Source organism: Fulmarus glacialis, unplaced genomic scaffold (genome assembly GCF_000690835.1).
Source record: "Fulmarus glacialis isolate BGI_N327 unplaced genomic scaffold, ASM69083v1 scaffold18000, whole genome shotgun sequence".
Taxonomy (NCBI): Eukaryota; Metazoa; Chordata; class Aves; order Procellariiformes; family Procellariidae; genus Fulmarus; species Fulmarus glacialis.
The window spans coordinates 36333-57020 of record NW_009186068.1 but is presented as its reverse complement, the minus strand read 5'-3'; the positions used below and the strand labels follow the sequence as shown (position 1 = coordinate 57020).

General features: G+C 37.8%; 1 protein-coding gene across 3 annotated transcripts in view; it reads left to right on the top strand.

Annotated features, from left to right (window-relative positions):
* The window catches only part of PLCB4 (phospholipase C, beta 4), a 92054-nt gene that overhangs the window by 39803 nt on the left and 31563 nt on the right, over nt 1–20688 (top strand). For 2 of the 3 annotated variants that reach the window (XM_009586756.1, XM_009586771.1), the window contains exons 18-26: nt 3130–3271; nt 3907–3991; nt 4240–4364; nt 6359–6410; nt 8469–8571; nt 10339–10503; nt 13338–13542; nt 18188–18276; nt 18719–18869. In XM_009586756.1, coding sequence (XP_009585051.1) covers nt 3130–3271; nt 3907–3991; nt 4240–4364; nt 6359–6410; nt 8469–8571; nt 10339–10503; nt 13338–13542; nt 18188–18276; nt 18719–18869 — 1117 coding nt within the window. Of the gene's footprint in view, nt 1–1461; nt 1498–3129; nt 3272–3906; nt 3992–4239; nt 4365–6358; nt 6411–8468; nt 8572–10338; nt 10504–13337; nt 13543–18187; nt 18277–18718; nt 18870–20688 lie in introns of all 3 variants that reach the window. The other variant, XM_009586764.1, reaches the window with a different exon arrangement.

The following is a 20688-nucleotide window of genomic DNA, read 5'->3' as shown; positions in this document are numbered from 1 at the left end:
AGGGAAACAGTATACAAGTGGAGGATTTGATCAAAAATACTAATTAAAGGCAGCAAGCAGTTTCCTGCTCCTGCCTCTGATATTTTAGTTTGCATCTCAGTTGCAGAGCCCTTGCTCAACAATTTTTTTGCAAGGCTGCATCCTGTGCCTTCATTACAGGGATTCCCTGGGTCATTTTTTATTGTTAACTCTTAGGGTAGATTCTCCCTTCCACCTATAGCAATGAAGGCAAAATAGGACAATCATTCCCCAGTGGGGTGGTATGGCAGTGGGGCTATACCAGAGAGCCAGCTGGCAGACAGGCTAAGAGTCGACTTCATTCCACTCATACCTGATTTAGTACAGTTTGTCAGTCTGTGCTCAGTAACTTGAATATCACTTGACAGTAATTAGATACAGAATATTGGAATTCACAACTAAGCCTGCTCTGGCACTGAAGGCATTATTGCTGCTTGCTACAGGAAAAAACCGCATGTGAGTGCTAGGGTACCTTACCAGATCATGCTCCTCTGTCACTCAAATATTTTGGCCACTTCTTCTCTCCTGCCTGGCTACCTTTGGATCTTACTCCAGATAGAAGTATAGGTATGGGAAATCTTTCATAGCACAGATTGCCCTTGGCAGTATGTCTCTAGCAGTATCACCGAGACATCAGACCTGCCTTCTTGGTATCTCTTCAAATCAACATCTTTGCTTCTTCAGGACTTGTGTGAATCCTCCCACTGAAGTATTGTTTAACTTCTTTGCTCTAGGGCTAGTTTCACTTACTAAGTCAGCTGGTCCTTAACTACCTGTGTGTTTTGGGGTTTGTTGGTGTTTTTTTTTTTTTTTTTGGATTAGTCACTCATCCTCAGCATATGCCCTTGGGTAACTTCTCTGCTTTTTTGCTGATCAGTGACTTGATCCGTGTTCTTTAGGAATGTACATTCAGTGCCAAGTCAACATTTATCTGTCTAAGATTCTCAGTAATGGCAGCTTGGAATTGAAGACAGACAGCAGACTGTCCCATTGCAAGTAACATCTTGAGATAGGCCTTTTCCAAATGTGGACCTTTAAAGCACAGTTTACAGCAGTCTTAACCCTTAAGTTCTCAGAGCCTGGGCAGTTTGCATATCCAGATAGATGATCTTTTGTGTTTTCTGGGTGTGTCATTCTTTTGTTCTTCTCTGAAACTTCCTGTCGCCAGCATCTAGTGATAGCACTGGTTTGGGCTTAACTGTCTGGCATCCTCCCTCCTATTCCCATTGCTAGCCAACTGTTGAATTTAATATCTTGTGTACCCAGATTTGAAAGAAACTGCAAATTTTTGCAAATATATGCGACAGGTGAGCCTCACAGCAAGGTGGAAAAGGGTATACTTTTTGCTAAATGCATTAATTTTTTAAGGATTTTTTTTTTCTTACTGTGAGTGTTTCCTATTGCTTTTTCTTTGGGTAATGTATATATATTTTTTTCCCTTAGGCTGTTGAAGATTCTGAGCAAGAAAACAATAAAAAGGTGACACATAGGATGTTATGTAGTTTGTTTTATTGCTTTATATATAACATACATATTACTTACCATGCATTCTTAGTCATTTAACAATTTTATGCACAGTTTCACTGCACCTACAGAGTATTTTTGAAAATTACTCTACCTCCTTTTCTCCTCGAGGGTTTCTTCTGCTATAGTTTTATACCGGGGTTAGGGCTGTCAGAAAAACTGGGGACAGACAGGAGTGCATGACTTTTGCCTCCTGAGAAGTGTCTGATCTCAGTCTCAAATGTGATGCACTGGGAAACAACAGTTCTTTGAATGGTGTTGAGACGTATCATCCCTGCTTCTTTTTTTTCCTCTTCCCTTACTCTGACTGCACTTTGTTTTCCTCTCTCTTTTTCCTCCTTTTGCTTTTCCTTGGGACTTCTGCATTTATCTTCTCCCAGGAATCCCTTCTGTAAGACTCTTCCCACCTCCCTCTACTTTTCTCCTTCCTTCTCTTCTCTCATTAAAGCTGCTCCTGTTCCTAACCACACTTTGTTTCAGTCTATGTTGTTTTCTAAGTGGGTTCTGCTTCTTTTCTTGAGGGGTGGGGAGGTGTAAATAACCTAGAGAGATCAACTTTCCAGACAGTGAACAGAATTCTGCAAGGAAGTACTAAGTATATTAAAAAATTCTTACAGTACAGCTTTTTAGTTTCAGAATGCAACCTGTGTTTGTCAGAAAGTTCTCCTCCATTCAGTGTTCACTACAGTAGGTTAGGTTTTTTGGTAACTGGCTCACTGGTAGGAGAACAAGCAAAAATGTTTGTGGGGAAAAATGCCATGAACAGTAAGCCTTGTGGAGTTTGCTTAGATTGACAGAGATCTTTCTTTTTCTTTCTTTTCTTTCAGTGAAAAGAATGTGTTTCAAACTGGTTTAGGGAAAGGAAAAAGTTGGACAGGTAGATCCACATGAGAAGTGCTTCCTATTGTGGGTTTCTAGCAGATGAGATACTTGTAGAAAACTTTCGAAGTTCTGTTTTAAATATAGTGCATATTTATATGAACGATGGATTCAGATTTTTATCATTTTAAGTGGCCAGGAATATGAGCTTGGTACTCTGTCTCTTGTTCGTCTTGTGACATCTGTTTGTCCCACGAAGGTTGTAATCCCTATATTTTGGTCTGCTTTTATTAGTAAAGATTCGCAACTGAAGCTATTGGTGTTTTGATGTTGAGAAAGTTCTACTCCGTACCAAGTATGCATTACCCCACTGCAGTTGCTATGAGAAAATGTATATTAAATTACAATTCTTAGGAATTTATTTGACAAAGATAGATTATTATCTCCCACCGTTGTTCAGTCTGTTGTAATATTTACCTTTTATCCCAAAGTTACCCTACTAACATCATGTAATATTTACCCACTGCTTAGGAGCTTTTCTATCATCAGTCCTCTTGCATGCATCCTGTAACATTGAGAGTGTTTGGTGCATATATCAGTAAGAAAATAAATCTTAATTTACGACATTAAATTTCCACTTTTCTTGTATTAGTTTGCACTTTATTTAACTTTCTGCAGATTTGGGTATAATTTTGTGTCACATTTGAAAATTCCAACAATAGCATTTGCACACACAAATAGTGATTATTCTTTTTAATGTGTTTTCAGGGTTTAGTAACTGTTGAAGATGAACAAGCGTGGATGGCATCTTACAAATATGTAGGTGCCACAACCAATATACATCCATATTTATCAACAATGGTCAACTATGCTCAACCTGTAAAATTTCAAGGTTTCGATGTAGCAGAAGGTAACATAAAAGGTTGAATGAAATAAAAGTATTTGTCTGCTTATTCTAGGTAGTTTTTTAATCTCTACATTTCCTGAGTTGAGAAATGGTGTAAGACTTTTATAGGTTAATGACCGTCATCAGTATATTTTTAGATCTCTGTTTCCTTGAATGTAAAGTTAGCATGTTATTCCGCTGGTCATCCACACGGAGTCACTAAATTACTGGGAGAATATGAAGCTGTTGAGGTTGATTATAGGCCTTTCCAACTAAACTGCCTTTTTTAGTTCATCTTTCTGTAAAGTAAGGCAAGCGTGATTGTCACAGTGGTCAGCAGTTAGCTGATGCTTTCATATTGAACACTAGACCATTTATCATGTTGTTTTGCCTTACCTAGCCACACAACACAGGCTCTGAATAACAATTTTTTCCTAAATAAAAAATGAAAGTTTTGTTGATTTCCCAGGAAGTGAAAGAAAAAGGCAAGTCAGAAATATTATGAAATTTCTCTTCGGTATAATTTGATTGTATGAGTGACAGATAATGGGGAAACAGACAAGAATTTGCTATATCCTGCTATTATGTATGGTGCATGATTTTGAATTTTGATTCGTCATTACAGAAGTGTTTTAAAATGCCTTGTCTTTTCTTTCTAGAACGTAATATTCATCATAATATGTCCTCTTTCAATGAATCAGTTGGACTAGGTTATTTGAAGACTCATGCCATTGAGTTTGTGAAGTATCCTTTCATCTCCTTATACTACTTCTCTACTAATGCTACAAATAAACAAGAAGTATACCTTTCTAGATTTGCAGTGTTCCACGTCTATAAAGGGAAAAGGCAAAGTAGCTCATAGGATGAGAAATAGTAAGATTAATGTAAGAAATATTGAAGATACCAGGATATGACTATACATTTCTGTCATGGTTTAACCCTAGCCAGCAACTATGATGTTTTTATTTAATTTTCCTTGATGAATTATACAGTTATAATAAACGACAAATGAGTCGGATATACCCAAAGGGAGGCCGAGTGGATTCCAGTAATTACATGCCTCAAATTTTCTGGAACGCTGGCTGCCAGATGGTCTCACTGAACTATCAGACCCCAGGTAGGCAGCAACGACCAGTGAACCTCAATACTAAAGAATGGCTTGGGCAGTAACTCTCAAACAGATGCCGTGGATTTGCTTCTGGCATTTTTTGAGGAAACGGACATATGGCTAAATAATACGGTGGGATGGAGTTACGGAAGCGTAAGAAAAGGAGCAATAACAAAGCCATACATAGAAGGAAAATTCAGTCCCCTTTCATGGAAAAATAAGAGAGTACTGTAACTTCTCACATAATCATAATGTTTTATTAATAAAAAGTATTAATTACAGGGAAATCATTGTTTTCACAAAACACAGCTTTGGCACAGTTGGGTGCATATCTCCAAAGTAAAGATGGAGTGTACAAGTTAAGATGGTAAAAAGTAATGACTGTGCCAAATGCATTTCTAGACCAGTTATTGTGAAGTCGTGTTAAGCATCAGAGGGTAGGGTCTGAGATCCCAGCTGAGAGAGTGATGCCAGGGAATGTAAATGCCTCTCCACAGCATAAACTGAGAGGAGGTGTATTGTTCCTGTTCAATGAAGGTGTGAGTATAACTAACAGGGTAGGGTTTTTTGTTGTTTTGTGGGTTTGTTTTTCTTTTTTTAAATTGATCTGGGAATGTCTTCAGTCATATATGTAACAGAGCAGTTTTTCAGTTTTCTTTTTCTAGCTGTGATAGTGCTTTTGTGCCTTCCTCCCGCCCCCCTCCCCGAACGGTGTCTTTGGTACGCAGACACTCCTAATGATCATACCCTGAGTTCTGTCCTGCAAAGCTTGATTTCACTAGCTGTGGAGGCAAGAGAAAGCTGTACTGGGATACACTGCTTGTAAAAAACACTCCACTGGACATGATTTGGAGGTTGGAGCAGATATGCAAGCTTCACTCTTCTCCCAACACTGCCTCTGCCCACTGCATGTCATTCTCAACCCCTTTATACTGCAAAATAAGACTGTTAATTGTATAATTGGAAGTGACCAACTTTCCTGTATTAGTCTTCTATGATCCGACTGTGCTGACAGGCTAAAGAATAATTGAGGAAATACAAGTTAAGGCTGTCCAGGAAAGTGAATAATAACTGCTGTGAGCGTATAAGAATCTTGTATTTTGTGTAATGGAGAATATATAGAAAAGAATTTGTCCCTTTTGAAGGCAGTGTCTGTTGGGCAAGAGAATTACTTGTGTTATTGCTGAACAAGGATATTGTATTCTAGTGTAATTGGAAACCTGAAGGAAAACATTACATTTTTTGTAAAGTTTGGGGGAGGGTTGGAGGGGAAGGCAGTTATGTGTTTGCTATATGTCTTTATCTACAAGTGCCATAATAATGCATTGAATAAAATTCAGATGCTTTACATGTTGAAACTAAACAATGCTACTCTGATCTCTGCAATTTCTTTTTGTGGTATTTTGTTCAATTGAGTCCATAGAAAACCAGTGTGATATTCATTTCACCTTCTTAAAGACATTAGGATATAGACAGCTTCATCAGAGGTAGTTGTCTGTGGTCATTGCAGAGAAATACACACTTCTAGGATGTCTCATCTAGTATATTTCATATCGCTGCCTTAGAATGAGATTATTGCACTCTTAAAAGTGCCTGTATCCCTCCATTATTCAAAATTATTCTAGATCGCTAGGAGGAGTGGAGACATCTGTACTGTAGATACTGAAAGTTAGATGATGGAAATCCCATCCCAGGCACTTAACATGACCGCAGTCTGATGCTTCTCTGCCTACTGGGTGTGTTTGAATTCAGGGAGAGACTGTTTTCTAAGCACAGCGTAGACTTCAGCTGGTTGATAAAGCTGCTACTACTGTGAAGAAATCTGAAGTTTTGCTTCTGTTGCTTCCTTTTATTTCTTAGACATGTGTGGTTTATATGCATTAAATTTAATTTTCATTTAAACTGATTATTCTGGACAAACAGTCTTATTTTCTTTTCTAAAAAGGATTGTTCATGATCTGCTTTACTCAGAAGGAAAGAGAGTAATTTTTTTCTGTTGACAGATTTAGCAATGCAGTTGAATCAAGGAAAATTTGAATATAATGGATCATGTGGGTGAGTGATATGATTTAAACTGTTGTCACTGTGTATCAGAATCCTTTACTATGGTTTTAATAAAATTTTGTCACTATTACGTGTTACAAAAGAAAAATGGGATGCTAGGGGAAGAGTAGAAATTAGCAGAATTCAGGGAGAATTATCTCCTGCAAGGAGGTATTCTGATGAATATGCGTTTTAATTATGCCCAGTTTTTAAACATGAGATAGAAGAGGCTTTGTGTGCAAATTATGACGAAGATCATGAATACCATACACAGTTATTTAAATACATCTTCAGCTTCTGTTTTCAATCATTCTTTGAAGATATGCTGCAGAATGGAGATTCATTGCACAGTTCACAGAATTGCCAAATTTAGTTGGACAGGTTGAGTCTTAATATACAGGGAACATTTTTTTAATCTGTGTACTTTAGTTGGAGAACAGATTTCACAGAGAATACTGAAGTGTTTCATCTCTCTAAGTTATTGTTCATGACTTTTGCATGCAAAAGGATGCTCAAGTGATGTTGACATATTTTTCTCAAATGTTGAGTTTATACCTTAATAGGATAAGGCTCATCATTAACATTGAGAGAAAGGAGAAGTTTAATGGATTATAGGAAATGACAGTCCAGAAACACGTTAAAATCTGCAAACTCATCCTGGGAAGAAACAACTCTTACTAATGCAAATCTTATTCAGAAAGAAAATCTGAGTAGATGAAGCTTGGTAAAATTCTTCATCTGCAGAATGGGCAACATAGTACTTTGCCACTCCATGCCTTTATTTCAGTTGTGAACTCTTCAGATAGAGGCTGTTGGCTTTGACGAAGATGCAGTCTTTGGTCATTTCAGTCACAATAGCAAAAACAGAAGAAAAAAAAAATTACATTTCTTTCTGTCTGTACTCTTTTTTTTCCTCTGATTTACAGTTTTCATGCTGGTGAAACAAAATCAAGTCACTCTAGTTTCAGCATTTTTTATTTCAGCAGACTGGAAACAGAGGCTAAGGATGCTTCTGATAGTTCCCTTCTGCCCATAACCTACTTTAAATTCATAAATTATTACAAAATCACACCCATTCATAATGTAAGAAAAATTAGGAATATTACTTACCTAAAGAGAAGCCATTTTATAAAAAATGGGAGAAAACATTGACATTCTTTCCATTGGAATTTTTCCAGCATTTTTTAATTATTTCTGAATTCTGTCTAGGCCTTTATAACATTGTGTACTAGTGATTCACTAGAGGGACTGAGGGTGGATAAAAATAATCTTCTAGCAGCTGTTGTCTGTCAGGACTGCAGAATTAGCAACATGACTCCAGTTACACGTTTTCTTCCACCAGTGGAAGAGAACCCCTGTCATGTGTAGCACAGCATTTCTGTGATCAACTGCTATTTCATTTTGATGGCAGAATCCTTGGGTTTTGATTCATCAGAGCACGTATTGGCTTCATTGATATGTTGATCCAGTGTATAGTCCTCAGGGATGTATTGTAAGTGTTATTATGGTAGTACCTTTCGTGCTACTATAATTAACAATCTGTCAGCACTGACGTTATCAGCTGTTTCCCCCAAGGTTTGATATCGGAGATGAAAAAATTAGCTTCAAGCTGAAATTTATTGTGTGAGTCTTGAATTTATAGAACTGCTTCATTTAAGAAAATAAAATTGAATAAGCCCTCTGTATTTTTCCAAAGTCTCAAAGAATTAAACCAGATGAGAGCATCTACTTCTTATCATATGATAACTCACTGTATTTTTAAAATGTATTATTAAAATATTTTGAAATGTCCTTGATTACATTACATTTATTTTCATTTTGAAATCCAGGGTTGATTTCATCTCTCAGTAGCTGGTAATTCAAAATTAGGATTAACATTTATCTGTATTCTAGACAACCGTAATATTTCTTTTTACTTCCTTACACTTGCAGCTAGAATGATAGTCTGTATTTTACAGTGCTGTAGGAGAGTTTATTGTTTAAAGCTAGAACATCCATTTTATTTGTATTTAATACAATTTTAATTTCCACACAAGAATAATTTTCTTCTTCTTTTTCTTTTGAAATAAGGTATCTACTTAAACCAGATTTCATGCGACGACCAGATCGAACATTTGACCCTTTCTCTGAAACTCCTGTAGATGGTGTAATTGCTGCAACATGTTCTGTACAGGTAAAACAGCAATAGACAAACTTCTGTCGTCTTATCGCATCCAAAATCACATTTAAATGTCAACAGAAATAGGATATCTACAGAAAATGTGTTTGGATTGTGTGGATTTCATCAAATTGTTTCCATCTTTTTTTTTTTTAATGCTGCCTAAGACTTCTGTGTTTACTTGATCTGAGTGGAACATGGTAGAATTAGAGTGGTTTGTTATTACACATTATCCCTAAATTTTAAACCCCCTCATGCTCTTTTTGAATTACATCAGCCCACACAAATGAATAAATAAGTGAAGTTCAGTTCTGTGGACAGCGTGAAATTACACAAACATCACTTGTCACCATAGAACAAGGAGGAATATGGGCACACAGGGACAGGATATTTTCAAAGTAAGTAGAGAAAAATGGTTCACGTGATGGAGGTCCTTACTTTGGAGTTATCTATGAGTAACAAAGTCCATAAAACTTCTGCTGTAGTTCTAAAGCCTGGTTAGGTATCACGTTTTGGAAGGAGGCTGACAATTGTAAAACTTGTTTTATGACTTGACACACTACTCTTTTTGTTCAAATACCCTAACACAAGACTTAAGCTTGCAGTTATCACCTTCTATGTGCAGCATGGAAATTTCAAACTCTCTCCAACCAAGGGTTCATTGTGCATTCTAGATACTTAACTAAGTTTCAAAACAAAAACTTTTTATTAATGTTGTGTTTCTTTAATGTTAATGACAGTACAATCCCTCCAAGAAGGAAGTGGGATCTGGTGGTGAGAACATAAGTTCCAAGTATCACTGGAGATAGTTCTTAGATCACGTATTTTGCTGCTTGCTCTTCTTGTGTGACTAAAACTAGTATAAAATTCTGTATAAGTTCTGTTATGAAGGAGTTGAGTGGACCGAAGCCAGTGATGGTAGCCCTCAGCCACATAACTTTTCAGATTTGTTATCCAGAGTGTTCCCTGGAAGAATGTTAGATCATGAGAAGAAACGGACTCGAAATGAGCTTACGTCTGTGAAATCGTGTTTCAGTTTTTTTCTTCCCTCCTTGATCATAGTAATGAAAACTTTAGCTGTATTTTTAAGTAGTAGATCATCTTGATGGAATAAAAATTTTCCCTGGAGTAATCACCTGCTGTGGCTAGATTAATCTTGACTTGGAGTAAAATTACAACAAACCTTTCATATACATAACGATATAGAGGAGTCGTGTGGGTTTTTTGTTCGTTTGCTTTTTAAGCATCCTACACTTCCCAGACACATAATATGGAGTTAGACTGACATGCGATTAGTTTATAACCCTTACCGAAGTGAAAGCAGAGCAATAGTTTCCTTTCATCTCTTTGTAGTCATGACATATAATAGATGACATATAACAGATGACATATAATAGTGCTTCCGAACAGAAAGTTTAAAGTTGCGGAATAGTAGTGCCCAATCTGGTTGTTTTCATTCAGTGTTTTTCAGTAATACAGTGAACGCATCTGTGAGACATCGGCTAATTGGATTGACTGACTTACAACTGTTAATATCATAGCACGATGAGTACAATCATTTCAAATTAAGGATATATTTAAGCTCTTATCACAAAAGCTTTTCTAAAGAAGTGCAATTTTAGCACTAAATATACCATTTTCATACGATGGAATAAATATATCTGTTCTGTATAAAGCATTTTTCACACTGCTGTCAATAAAAAAACCCCAATATTTCCAGTATTCATAAAATGCTGTGTACTTTGTATTGCTTTTCCTTACTGCTCTGTTATTATGTTCCAGGTAATATCTGGTCAGTTCTTATCAGACAAAAAAATTGGTACGTATGTAGAAGTGGATATGTATGGTTTACCCACCGATACGATACGTAAAGAATTTCGAACACGCATGGTGATGAACAATGGTCTGAACCCTGTTTACAATGAAGAATCATTTGTATTTCGAAAGGTAGGATATTTGGAAAGCACAGTTTGTGGTTGCCAGCCCTCTTGCACATGAGCATCCTGCTCACTTGAGCCACCCCTCCCTGCTTCAGTCTGACTGCTCACATGAATAAGTACTGCTCCCATGAAAAAGGGTTTGTAGGGTTCCTGTTTACTACAGTAAACAATCTAAAGCTGAAATAAGCTTTCAAGACGTTGGTTTTTTCTTTTTTTTTTAATTTTGCTTTGTTTTATTTTTCTAATGGATAACCTCTGTAGCTGTCACATGATTTTTTTATTTGTTTGTTTGTTTCTGTTTGGCTTTTCCCTCCCCTTTGCTTCCTCCTCCCACTTGGAGGTAGCTACCTCCTCCGTGGCCATGCCTGTGTTCAAGGTATGCAGTCTGCTCAGAATGAGCCCCCGCTGATGGACACCATCATTCCTTGGAGATTTCTTCTTCCCTGCCCTGGCAGTGGCTGCTATCTTGCACTGTTCCTTCAGCCCAGAGGGCAGGTGAGATGCTGCATCCAAAGCTAAGGTCAATGTTATTACATGGAAAAGTTGGAAGGGTGCTGTGTTCCTCAGACGTGTTGCCAGCTCCCTCCTTCAGTAGTCCATGTGCATCATGTACCTTTTTTCTTTTTTTTTCCCCTCCCTTCAATAACAAAAGAAAAACAAACCTTTTTTTCTTGGTATGGGGGATTTAAAGAGAGACCAGTCGTCCGTGTTCAGTTTTTATCTCCCAGTCTTTATATATATGATACACATATATATATTTTTATTTTTATTTTTTTTCTGTCGGCTGGAGTTTCATCCAGACTACATGTGTTAGCAGTGCCGTCCTTGATAATGTCTGTTTTGTTGTCATGCAGAATTGTTGCTCTTTTATTCCAAAGTGACAGACTTTGCCGAGTGGTGATAACACTTCACACTTGGGTATATTACACACATAATCTGCTTTCTTAACAGTATAACCAGTTTTTAATAGAAATGTGGTTAATGCAAGAGGTTTTTCTGGACTCAGATACATTCTGGAATGAATGTGATTTCAAGTGCTTTTCTCTGTATATGAGGAGGCACAGGGAAGATGCTTAGGTACAATGACAGGCAATCATGCTGCCCATGGCTTGCTGGCCATATGGCCAGCATCTGCTGCTTTCTGATTTCTTAAATCAAAAGGCCCATAAACTACAGGGTGCACACAGCTTCAGTCTAAAAGGGTACTTGTGTATCGTGGCATGGGTACAGTGGCTGGTGCCAATATTCCTCGGACTTTCTGCTCTACTCAGCAATGAACAATTACATGGTTGCACATTCTCTTGATAACTCGTACTGTAAGTCAGCCAAGAGATTATTTTTCTTCATCTCAGGCCCTTATCATATCAGTCTTAGCATTGTAATCAAGACATACATTGATGACCAAGCAGATGAGTGGCATAAACACAGCAGGAACAATTCCTCTGGTTGGAGGAAATGAAGGTGTGGGGTGCACAGTGCTAAAATGTCATGAAGGTGGAAGTGTCTACCATGATACCATAGAACAAATGAATGGAGAGGGGAGGGAACGATAAACTTCTTAGTCCCCAGTTCTGCTCCCTAGCAAATCTATATGTGAGCCCATCATGTAATGAAAGATGTGCTGATGTGTGGCCTGTAGAGGAGAGATTTTTACCTGCCCTATTTGGGTTACGGTGTTCTCCTCAAGCTGATGTTTAATCCTACACAGTTGCTCTCAGGTAGTGTGTTTGTTCTTCTGTCATGTTTTCTTGTTTTTATTTTAATTAAAATAAAGCTTCAGTCATTCTAACCCAAGTTATGTGTTGTCACTCTGTTGTGTAATGGGGAGGACGGGGTGAGTGCTGGTGGTAACCTATGCTGGGAGTGCTACGTTACAATCAAGTAGAGCAGCATATCCGTGAATAGCTCAGGTGGGTTCAGAGACCAAAAGCATACTTTATTTTGTGCCCTCTATGACTGAAAATGGAAGTGGCAGGGGGAAAGTCTAAGGGAGATGGTAGATGCAGTTTTACGTAGGTCTTTCCTTTTGTCCTGTAAGCACTGATGAATAGAGCCAGGTAGAGAAGGAGTGGGAAGCCCTTTCTGAGCTGGCAGAGAGGCTGCACCTCTTGGTTAGGCTGCCTGTTCCTCACTGCTTCGTGCACAGAGGCAGCACCTTTGTTCCAGGGAAGGCACGGGATTTTTTTATTACTGTTTTCGTCAGTCCAGATGGGGGCTGACAGATGCAGATAGCTGGCACCATCCCTGCCTACCATGCATACCTTGTACCCCTCATGTCATGAGTACAGCACATCCACTTCTGCTGGCAGCATGCCATTTCAGCAGGTCTGTCACCCTGTCCTGCCCTCCCCTGTCTGCTTCTCCCCTTTGCAGAACCCATAGTTTAGCATACATCCCCATCAGCTTGTGCTTGCGCTCTTTCTGTTCTTCACTGCCCTTTTGGATACATCCCAAATCCCATCTTTCTGTCATAGTTCCTCCTGATTCAGCACTATCTACCCTTCGATTGCCACTGTATCTGTCATTTCCCAGGCAGTATTTATCTGCCTTCTTACCAATGTCACCAGTCTTCAGTAATGAAAAATAAGTATGCAAAATATTTAGCTAGTGTAACTGTAAGCTGCAGGATTTGCATATTCTGAAATCTACCCATTATTTAGGGTGAAAAAAAGCTTTTCTAGGAAAGATTTAGCTCAAAGTGTGCAGTTTGCAGGGAATTACATTATCTTACAGTGATGATAGTCTATTTCTGGCATACAAAGTGAATGGTTCAAACATGGGAGGTGGGGAGGGTGCTACTGTATTAGAGTCATTGAATTTCTTCATTTTATGGCTTTCCAGGTTATTCTCCCTGATCTTGCTGTCCTGAGAATAGCAGTGTATGATGACAATAATAAGTTGATTGGTCAGAGGATCCTGCCTCTGGATGGTCTGCAAGCAGGTTACAGACACATTTCCCTTCGGAATGAGGGCAACAAACCACTCTCTCTTCCAACGGTTTTCTGCAACATTGTGCTTAAAACATATGTGCCTGACGGTTTTGGAGGTGAGATGAACCTGTATCTCAGTGTGCTGTAGATCTTGAGTGTTGGTGTGGAAGTGCTGAAGTACTGCGCTGTCAGTATGCCAGCCGGAAGCAGACACGCAATGCTGGAGGATTGGAAAGATTTAGTGTTTTAACTCCTTGGAAACCCTGTGTATTCAGTTAAGAAATCAGTTTTCAGACAAAGTGCCTGCCTCAGTGTTAATGATAATGACATGTATCTGTTAAATGACAAAATAATATGGAAAATAAGTTAATACTAGGGTTGGCTCAATTTGATTTTCTCTGTTGACATTTTAGGAAGATTCTTCTTTTGATTTTTTTTTTTAATTACAGTTTTTCTGACATAAATATTTGTAAAGTTATCATGTATTTTAGCTATATTGTTTGGCCTATACGTATGAACAATTGATGCAGAATCTAGACATGTGTTTTTTCGAACAAAATTACTTTTGTATTCTTGAGTGTATAGGCATATTGTTAAAAATGTGAAAGAATTTAGCATCCAAAACCTTTCTGCATTTTTCTCTCCCAATTTTACATAGTTTTGGTGTGTTTTAATTAGTTTTGGGTTTTCAGGGAATTTGTTTTTAATGTGAGCCATTTCCATGATCAGGTTGGCAAGGCCATGGTCATTTATATGAGTGGTGGCAAATTGCAACATGTGGATAAGAACAAACATCTGAGAATAATCATTACACCACTTAAATCAGTGTAATGTGTAAGTTCACCCTAGGGGTATACCTCTGGGAAATGTTTTCTTCACTGCAGACGAAATTCGCTTGTACATTAGACAATATGTAAACCATTTAAAATTGTAAAATAAGAAATTGCGCTAAATGTTTTGCTCTTTGCAAAGAGACCTGCTGTCTATGCAAAGAATTACTGCCACTTCTCTGAGTGTCATTTCCATAGTACAAACTGGAGAAAGGGAAGGCTTACCTAACATATTAGATAATGTATCTTGAAGTCTATGTTTGCTGGTATTTATCCAGGCTTTAAAAAAATGAACAGGCGGAGACTTCAGTAACAATATTTCATGGGAAAAGTTAAGCATTTACAGAAGAGATTGTGGTGGTCATATGTGAAATCCTGGTTGCTGGCAAGTCAGCTGGAGTTTTGCCACAGGTCTTGGAGCACTACCATGCCTTTATGCAGCAATGTTTCATCTACAGTATTTAACTTCAGGGACTTTATCTCAAGACAAACGTGAGCTTCTGCTTAAGCTTGAGATTCTTGAGGCAGTAATTGAACCATGGATCTAAGGGACACATTTAAGCATGTGCTTTAATTCTTTCCTGAATTTTTAAGCTTTTGACGGTAAATGACTTAGTTTAAAAGTTTTCTCAACTAGGGACATGCTTCTGATTTGGGATTGATGTTTTTCTGAATGATACCACACTTTTTCTAAGAGTAGAATTTAAACTTTGCTAAGTTTGATGTGGCTCAAGCTGCTGAGTGTGCTGGTCACATAGGGAGAAAATATTTTTTGTTTTTTAAACAGCATTATACAAATTCAGAAGTGAAAGACTTGTTTTTCAAAGAGAATTTGAACACCAGTTTAAAATTTGCAAATTGTGTGCACTTCAGTACTGGTTGATCTACTGCATTGTCAGCATTTCTGCAGATGGTTTATCTGGTGGAGGTGAGGACATAGAAAAACATTGCTACCCCTAAGTAACAGTATCATTGCAGTAAAATGCTACTAGATTGTGAGAACTGGTTGTCATAGCTTACTGTCAGTGTTGGGAGAAACAGACTCCATATTAACATGAACTAAATGAGTTCCACTATTAGTTCTTCTCTCCCTTCCCAGATAGTTTTCATGATCAGAGGGCTGAAGCTCCTATGAAGACAGGCTGAGAGAGTTGGGGTTGTTCAGCCTGGAGAAGAGAAGGCTCCGGGGAGACCTTCTAGCAGCCTTCCAGTACCTGAAGCAGGCCTACAAGAAAGCTGGAGAAGGACTTTTTACAAGGGCATGTAAACCCCATGGCAGGGGGGTTGGAACTAGAGGATCTTTAAGGTCCCTTCCAACCCAAACCATTCTATGATTCTGTGATATCTCTCATGTATTTTTCTCATCGATACAGAATGACAGCATGATGAACAACTGGGAAATAACTTTTGACACTCGGGTGGAATCATTAGTATTCTGTTGGCATGTGTTTTTTAGTTACTTGTCATCTGCAGTGAACCTCTCATTGTTTTATGAGCTATCATTAGGATCTTCATGGTGGTTTTAGCAAACCTGTAGGAAGGTATAGCTCAATTCAATAGCTGCCTACTTTCTTTTTCATTTCTTTTTTTTTTAACCTGTATGAGTAAGATTTAAAAACTTGCACTGAATAATAACTAGAATGGGTAATGCATTGTAGGCTTTAAAAGATGCATAATTTTATTTTTCATATAAGTTAGTAATTTCTTGTGGTTTATTTGCATCAGCTACTCTGTTCCCAATAAAACACAATACTGGCACAAGTGAATGCAAATGAAGTAGCATTCTCCAAAGAGAAGCTTCTATAATAGAAGTCTGTATGTAAGTAAGCATGGCTACTTAGGTTAGTGGTTAGAGTCCTCTGTAATGTACTCTTACAGTGATTTTCCTAGTTTTACATTTAATTGTGATTCTTCTACAAAATGCTATTCCCCACCCCCACCTTACCTCACTGGGGAGAAAGAAAAACGTAAGCAGAGGACAAATGACAATGTGAAAAGCAGTGATGAGTCACATTCCCCTTGTAGAAATGCTGAGCCTTTGGTGAGGTGCTTGTATGGTTAGTAATACAATTTACAAAGGTCTCGCTTTCCCAAACATGTTAGTCATTTTTACCTTGAAGCTCGTGATAACCAGGTTCCATTTTCAAATGACGCATCATGTTAGCAGGGTAGTCCTGGATTTTCATTGAAGAGTGCATGCCAAGGACAAAAAGTCATGCTTATTAAGTTAGGGAAAGGGGAAACAGTCAGTGCAGGGCTACAAGGCCATTGTTATGGCTGAAAATAAATTCTACGTGGTTTTCGTGTATATGAAGTAAGTTTCAGAAGACATCGTTGGGTCACAACAGTTAATGGAGACAAACTATTTGTGTAGTTAAACAGAGCTGTCAAGGGTATTTAATATGTATTTAATACAACTTTTGTTGGAATGGGAGCCCTGTGTGTGCTTTTTTTGCTTGAGAAATGCATCTGGTGACTTCAGAGGAACATTTCACAGAACAACTTAGGTTGGAAGGGAGATGATGTAGTCTAGCCCCTAGTTTGCACAAGAGGGATAGCAAGTTTCTTCCCAAAGCTTTTGATGGGTTGGATATTTTTACAGACCTGGTCAGTGGACCAACTTCTCTGTCTTGCATCATTGTAAGCTAACTTGGAAAACGGCTGAAGAGATGACGTGAAATGTGGACAAAATTCAAATGATGATGAAAGCCATGAGTGTCAGAACTGTCATTGCAGAAATAATAGCCTATTATGCTAGTGAGACCATCTAGAATGTAAGGGTACAAAAGCATTTATCTTTTACTCACAAGCAGCCAAAAATAGGGCTTTGCAGCATTCTGCAAAGAAACAGCTTCCTTGCAAGTGAAGCGCTGTCCATGGTCCTCCTAACGGTGGTGACAAAAAACCTGAGTTAATTAAATGACAATATTTTGTAGTGAATGATGAATCAGTCGGGCTGCAGCGTTCAAACTTCCTTTCTTAAGTTACTGCTCTGACAAGGAAGGCTTATTAACTGAGACCAGTGACCCTTTTCTCCGTAATACTGAAGGTAAAGTTTCAGAGGGATCATCAAAACAGATCACTGCTGTGGTCTCTGAATGCATTATTATTGTAGGTGCTGAATCAGTTTAGTTTGTAAAATCATTTCTTGCAATGGAGGGCCTCCTTTGCCATTTGTGAATTCTTTACCTGTTGAAATTAAGCATGAAAAGGGATTATTCAATATGCAGGTAAAGATTCATGTGTCTTTGTCTTCATGTAAACCTATGCTTGCACATTTATCACTGCATATGGAAGACAGATTCAATAATCCATACGGTGTCCGGTGCTGGGTAATGCTATCATACCACTAGTTGTAGTGTGTCCTGTGCAAGATTCAAACACTGGTCATTATGGTTCATAGAAAAGCCATTTCACAGCCTGTCATGTTCCAGACATGGAGCATCACAGGGGCGAGTGAGAACAGATTTCCCTGATTGCTTTAAGCACCCATCTGAAACTGCTATTTAGCTAGGAAATATAACAGCATTTTCTACAATTCCTGCAGTCCCAAGTCAGTCAGCACCCCCTTGAATAACCAAGGAACAAAGTTGTTAGTGCTTTGTGGCTCAGGAGATCCCATTCTGGTCTCAAATTCTAGTGTCATCAACTGGGAGTAAGTTAGGGTAATTTCAGTCTGATGGAGTCAGTGTGTTTTTCCTAAATAAGGTACCTGATTAATACCACTCCCTTGGTGCATTATAAACAGATTCATGTTCCTAGTGTGTTCAAGCTCTGTGGTGTGATGATTTTCAGTCCTGCCAAGTTCACTATGGAAAGTTGGACTATTGTTGCAAGCCATGGCTCATTAACAACAGGGGTAGAATATGTAAAAGATTAATTTCCAAATGCCTCTGAAATCATAAAAAGCTGATTTTTTTTTTTCTTGCAGATATTGTGGATGCTTTATCAGATCCAAAGAAATTTTTGTCTATCACAGAAAAAAGAGCAGACCAAATGAGAGCTATGGGTATCGAAACTGTAAGTAGAACTTAATGACAAACACAGCCCATTTATGTTCATGCTGTGTTCTTTTTTAAAAATAAACCAGTCCTTCTCCAATTGATGCAAGGTACCCTATCATTTCTCATTTTCAAATATAAGCCTCTTTGTCCTCCTCTGAAATATGTTGGCTTATGTTAGTTAACGTGTACTTAAATATCATTCACTAACTGACTTTTCACGCATACTAGCCCATCCCTTAGAAGTAGAAATTTTAAGAAATGAGAAAGGAGCCATGTTTTAGTAGGTAGCCATTTAAAATAGGTTACAAATACTTTACTGAGTATAGTGTTGTTTGAAAGTATGTTGCAATTTTCTTAATTATGTTTAAAATAAGCAAGTTCAGAAATTCCCATACCCCAACTTTTATACTACAGATAAAACAACAATTAGTTTATTATGATGTGAATGTTTCTTTCAGAGTGATATAGCCGATGTACCAAATGACACTTCAAAGAATGATAGAAAAGGAAAAGCCAATAATGCCAAAGCCAACGTAACGCCTCAGAGTAGCTCTGAACTTCGACCAAGTACTACCGCAGGCTTTGGATCTGGGACTGACGCTAAGAAAGGTAGACAAAAATCACGTGCCACTCCCTCAGTTCTGAAGTGATTCAGAAAGTCACAGAGTAGTACTCATTACTCAATTTTTGTTTTGCAGTTCTATTCATTCTTAGCCTTTTAGGAGTAACTTCTTTTGCCATTGAGTGTGGTCTTTGTCTAATTGCAAATAAATTTTATGTATTAGTAAAATGGCTGTATAAAGCCAATACAGCTTTATTTTACTAAGTGACCTCTTTGTGTAGCTGTATACCTACTGCCAATAGTAGTAACCTGCATGACTTTAAGAGTAGTTTACTAAAGATCTACTGGAGGAATGCCAATAGGAATTGCTATTTTCTGGTGTACTCCCCAGAAGCTCTTCTGCTTTTTTTTCTCCCTCCACAAATCCCTTGGCAGAGTTGCAGATTTAAGTAATTAAAGGTATTTAGAATTCATTGGATTCTGTAGAGATTTCCCAACAATTAGAAATGTTTTCAATGTGTGGTTTTACTCTGAATAGTGATTATGGAAATGGCATGTTTATTGTAAAAAAAAATCCATATTAAATGTGCTCATTTATAAGTGAACAAGTACTTTTTCCTCGCTATTCACCGTTCACTCTACAAAATCATAGAGTCAAATGGGATTATTTTTCTCACATATCATCACAGGTAATGAAGATTAAGTGAGAAAACAAATTTGTACAGCTGCATGAAACACAATAAATATTTCTGTTAATGGGCCACAAGAATTAGAATCTGGTTCACTCTCTTTCATCTACCTTGGCCCAAAGGGATTGATAGGAGTGAAAAGGCGCACTGACTGCTCTTGTTCTTAAACTTAAGCAGACATGGCTGAATACATACATGTGAAGGGATCTCTTGAGAAACAAGATGCCATTTCTCTGGAGTCACTTCTGGCAATAAAACAGGTCGTCTCTGGCACCTGAACTCTTTCAAAGTTCTTCCCTGGTGTAAAACCCAGGTTATTTTATGCAGTGAGGTGTTTTCATATCTCTCGTATCATCATCAAGGTGCACAAGTATTAGTTTTATTGTGCATTAATTAAGCATGAAATTTGCTAGCATTAGTAACTAATTCCTGGTTGCCATGGAGTCAGACCTGGTGAACAAAGTAAATGAGTCTGCGTTTCAAAATAAAATCCTGAGGAAGTTTGTTTAGCACACACCATGCCTCATGCAGCCCTGGTCTTAAACTGAGATTTCAGTACTTACACATTCTTGTCTGCAACCATTTTTGTTGATATTCTCGCATGTTAAAATAGAGCTGTTCATTTTTATATCCCATGTAATGATCCTTATTTTGTATTACTTATCTCTCTGATGTGTTAGATCTGAATAATTCTACCATTGTTACAATATACAACTCACCTTGCTATTAGAAATTATGTATCCAGCAAGATAGCGTGTTTGGGGAAGGCTTTCAAATGCACAAGAATGTTGGGGTTTTTTATTCTCTGACTTTCAGTAATAGTTAAGTGATTTGTGTTTTTGAAAACTTCATCCTCTCTCTGTGCATAAATCTGTTCCAGTCTCATTTATTAGACTAATGTTAATACCATATAGTTGAGCAGAATCTTATGCTTCTAAGAAAGTAAAAAATTTATGTTCCCTAAGGAGATTGCCTGCCTTCCCTCCTCTTTTTTTTTTTTTTCTTTTACAGCATCTGAATATTTTCCAGTTAAATTCACCTTAAAAGGCAGAAAGTCCTTTTCAAGGAAGGGGGAATCTTATCATCCACAGACACTATTAAGAGCAGTTAACTAAATACATTTGCAGTGTATTTATGTACAGTGGAACACTTTTGTGTAAAAACTCAGAAAAAACCT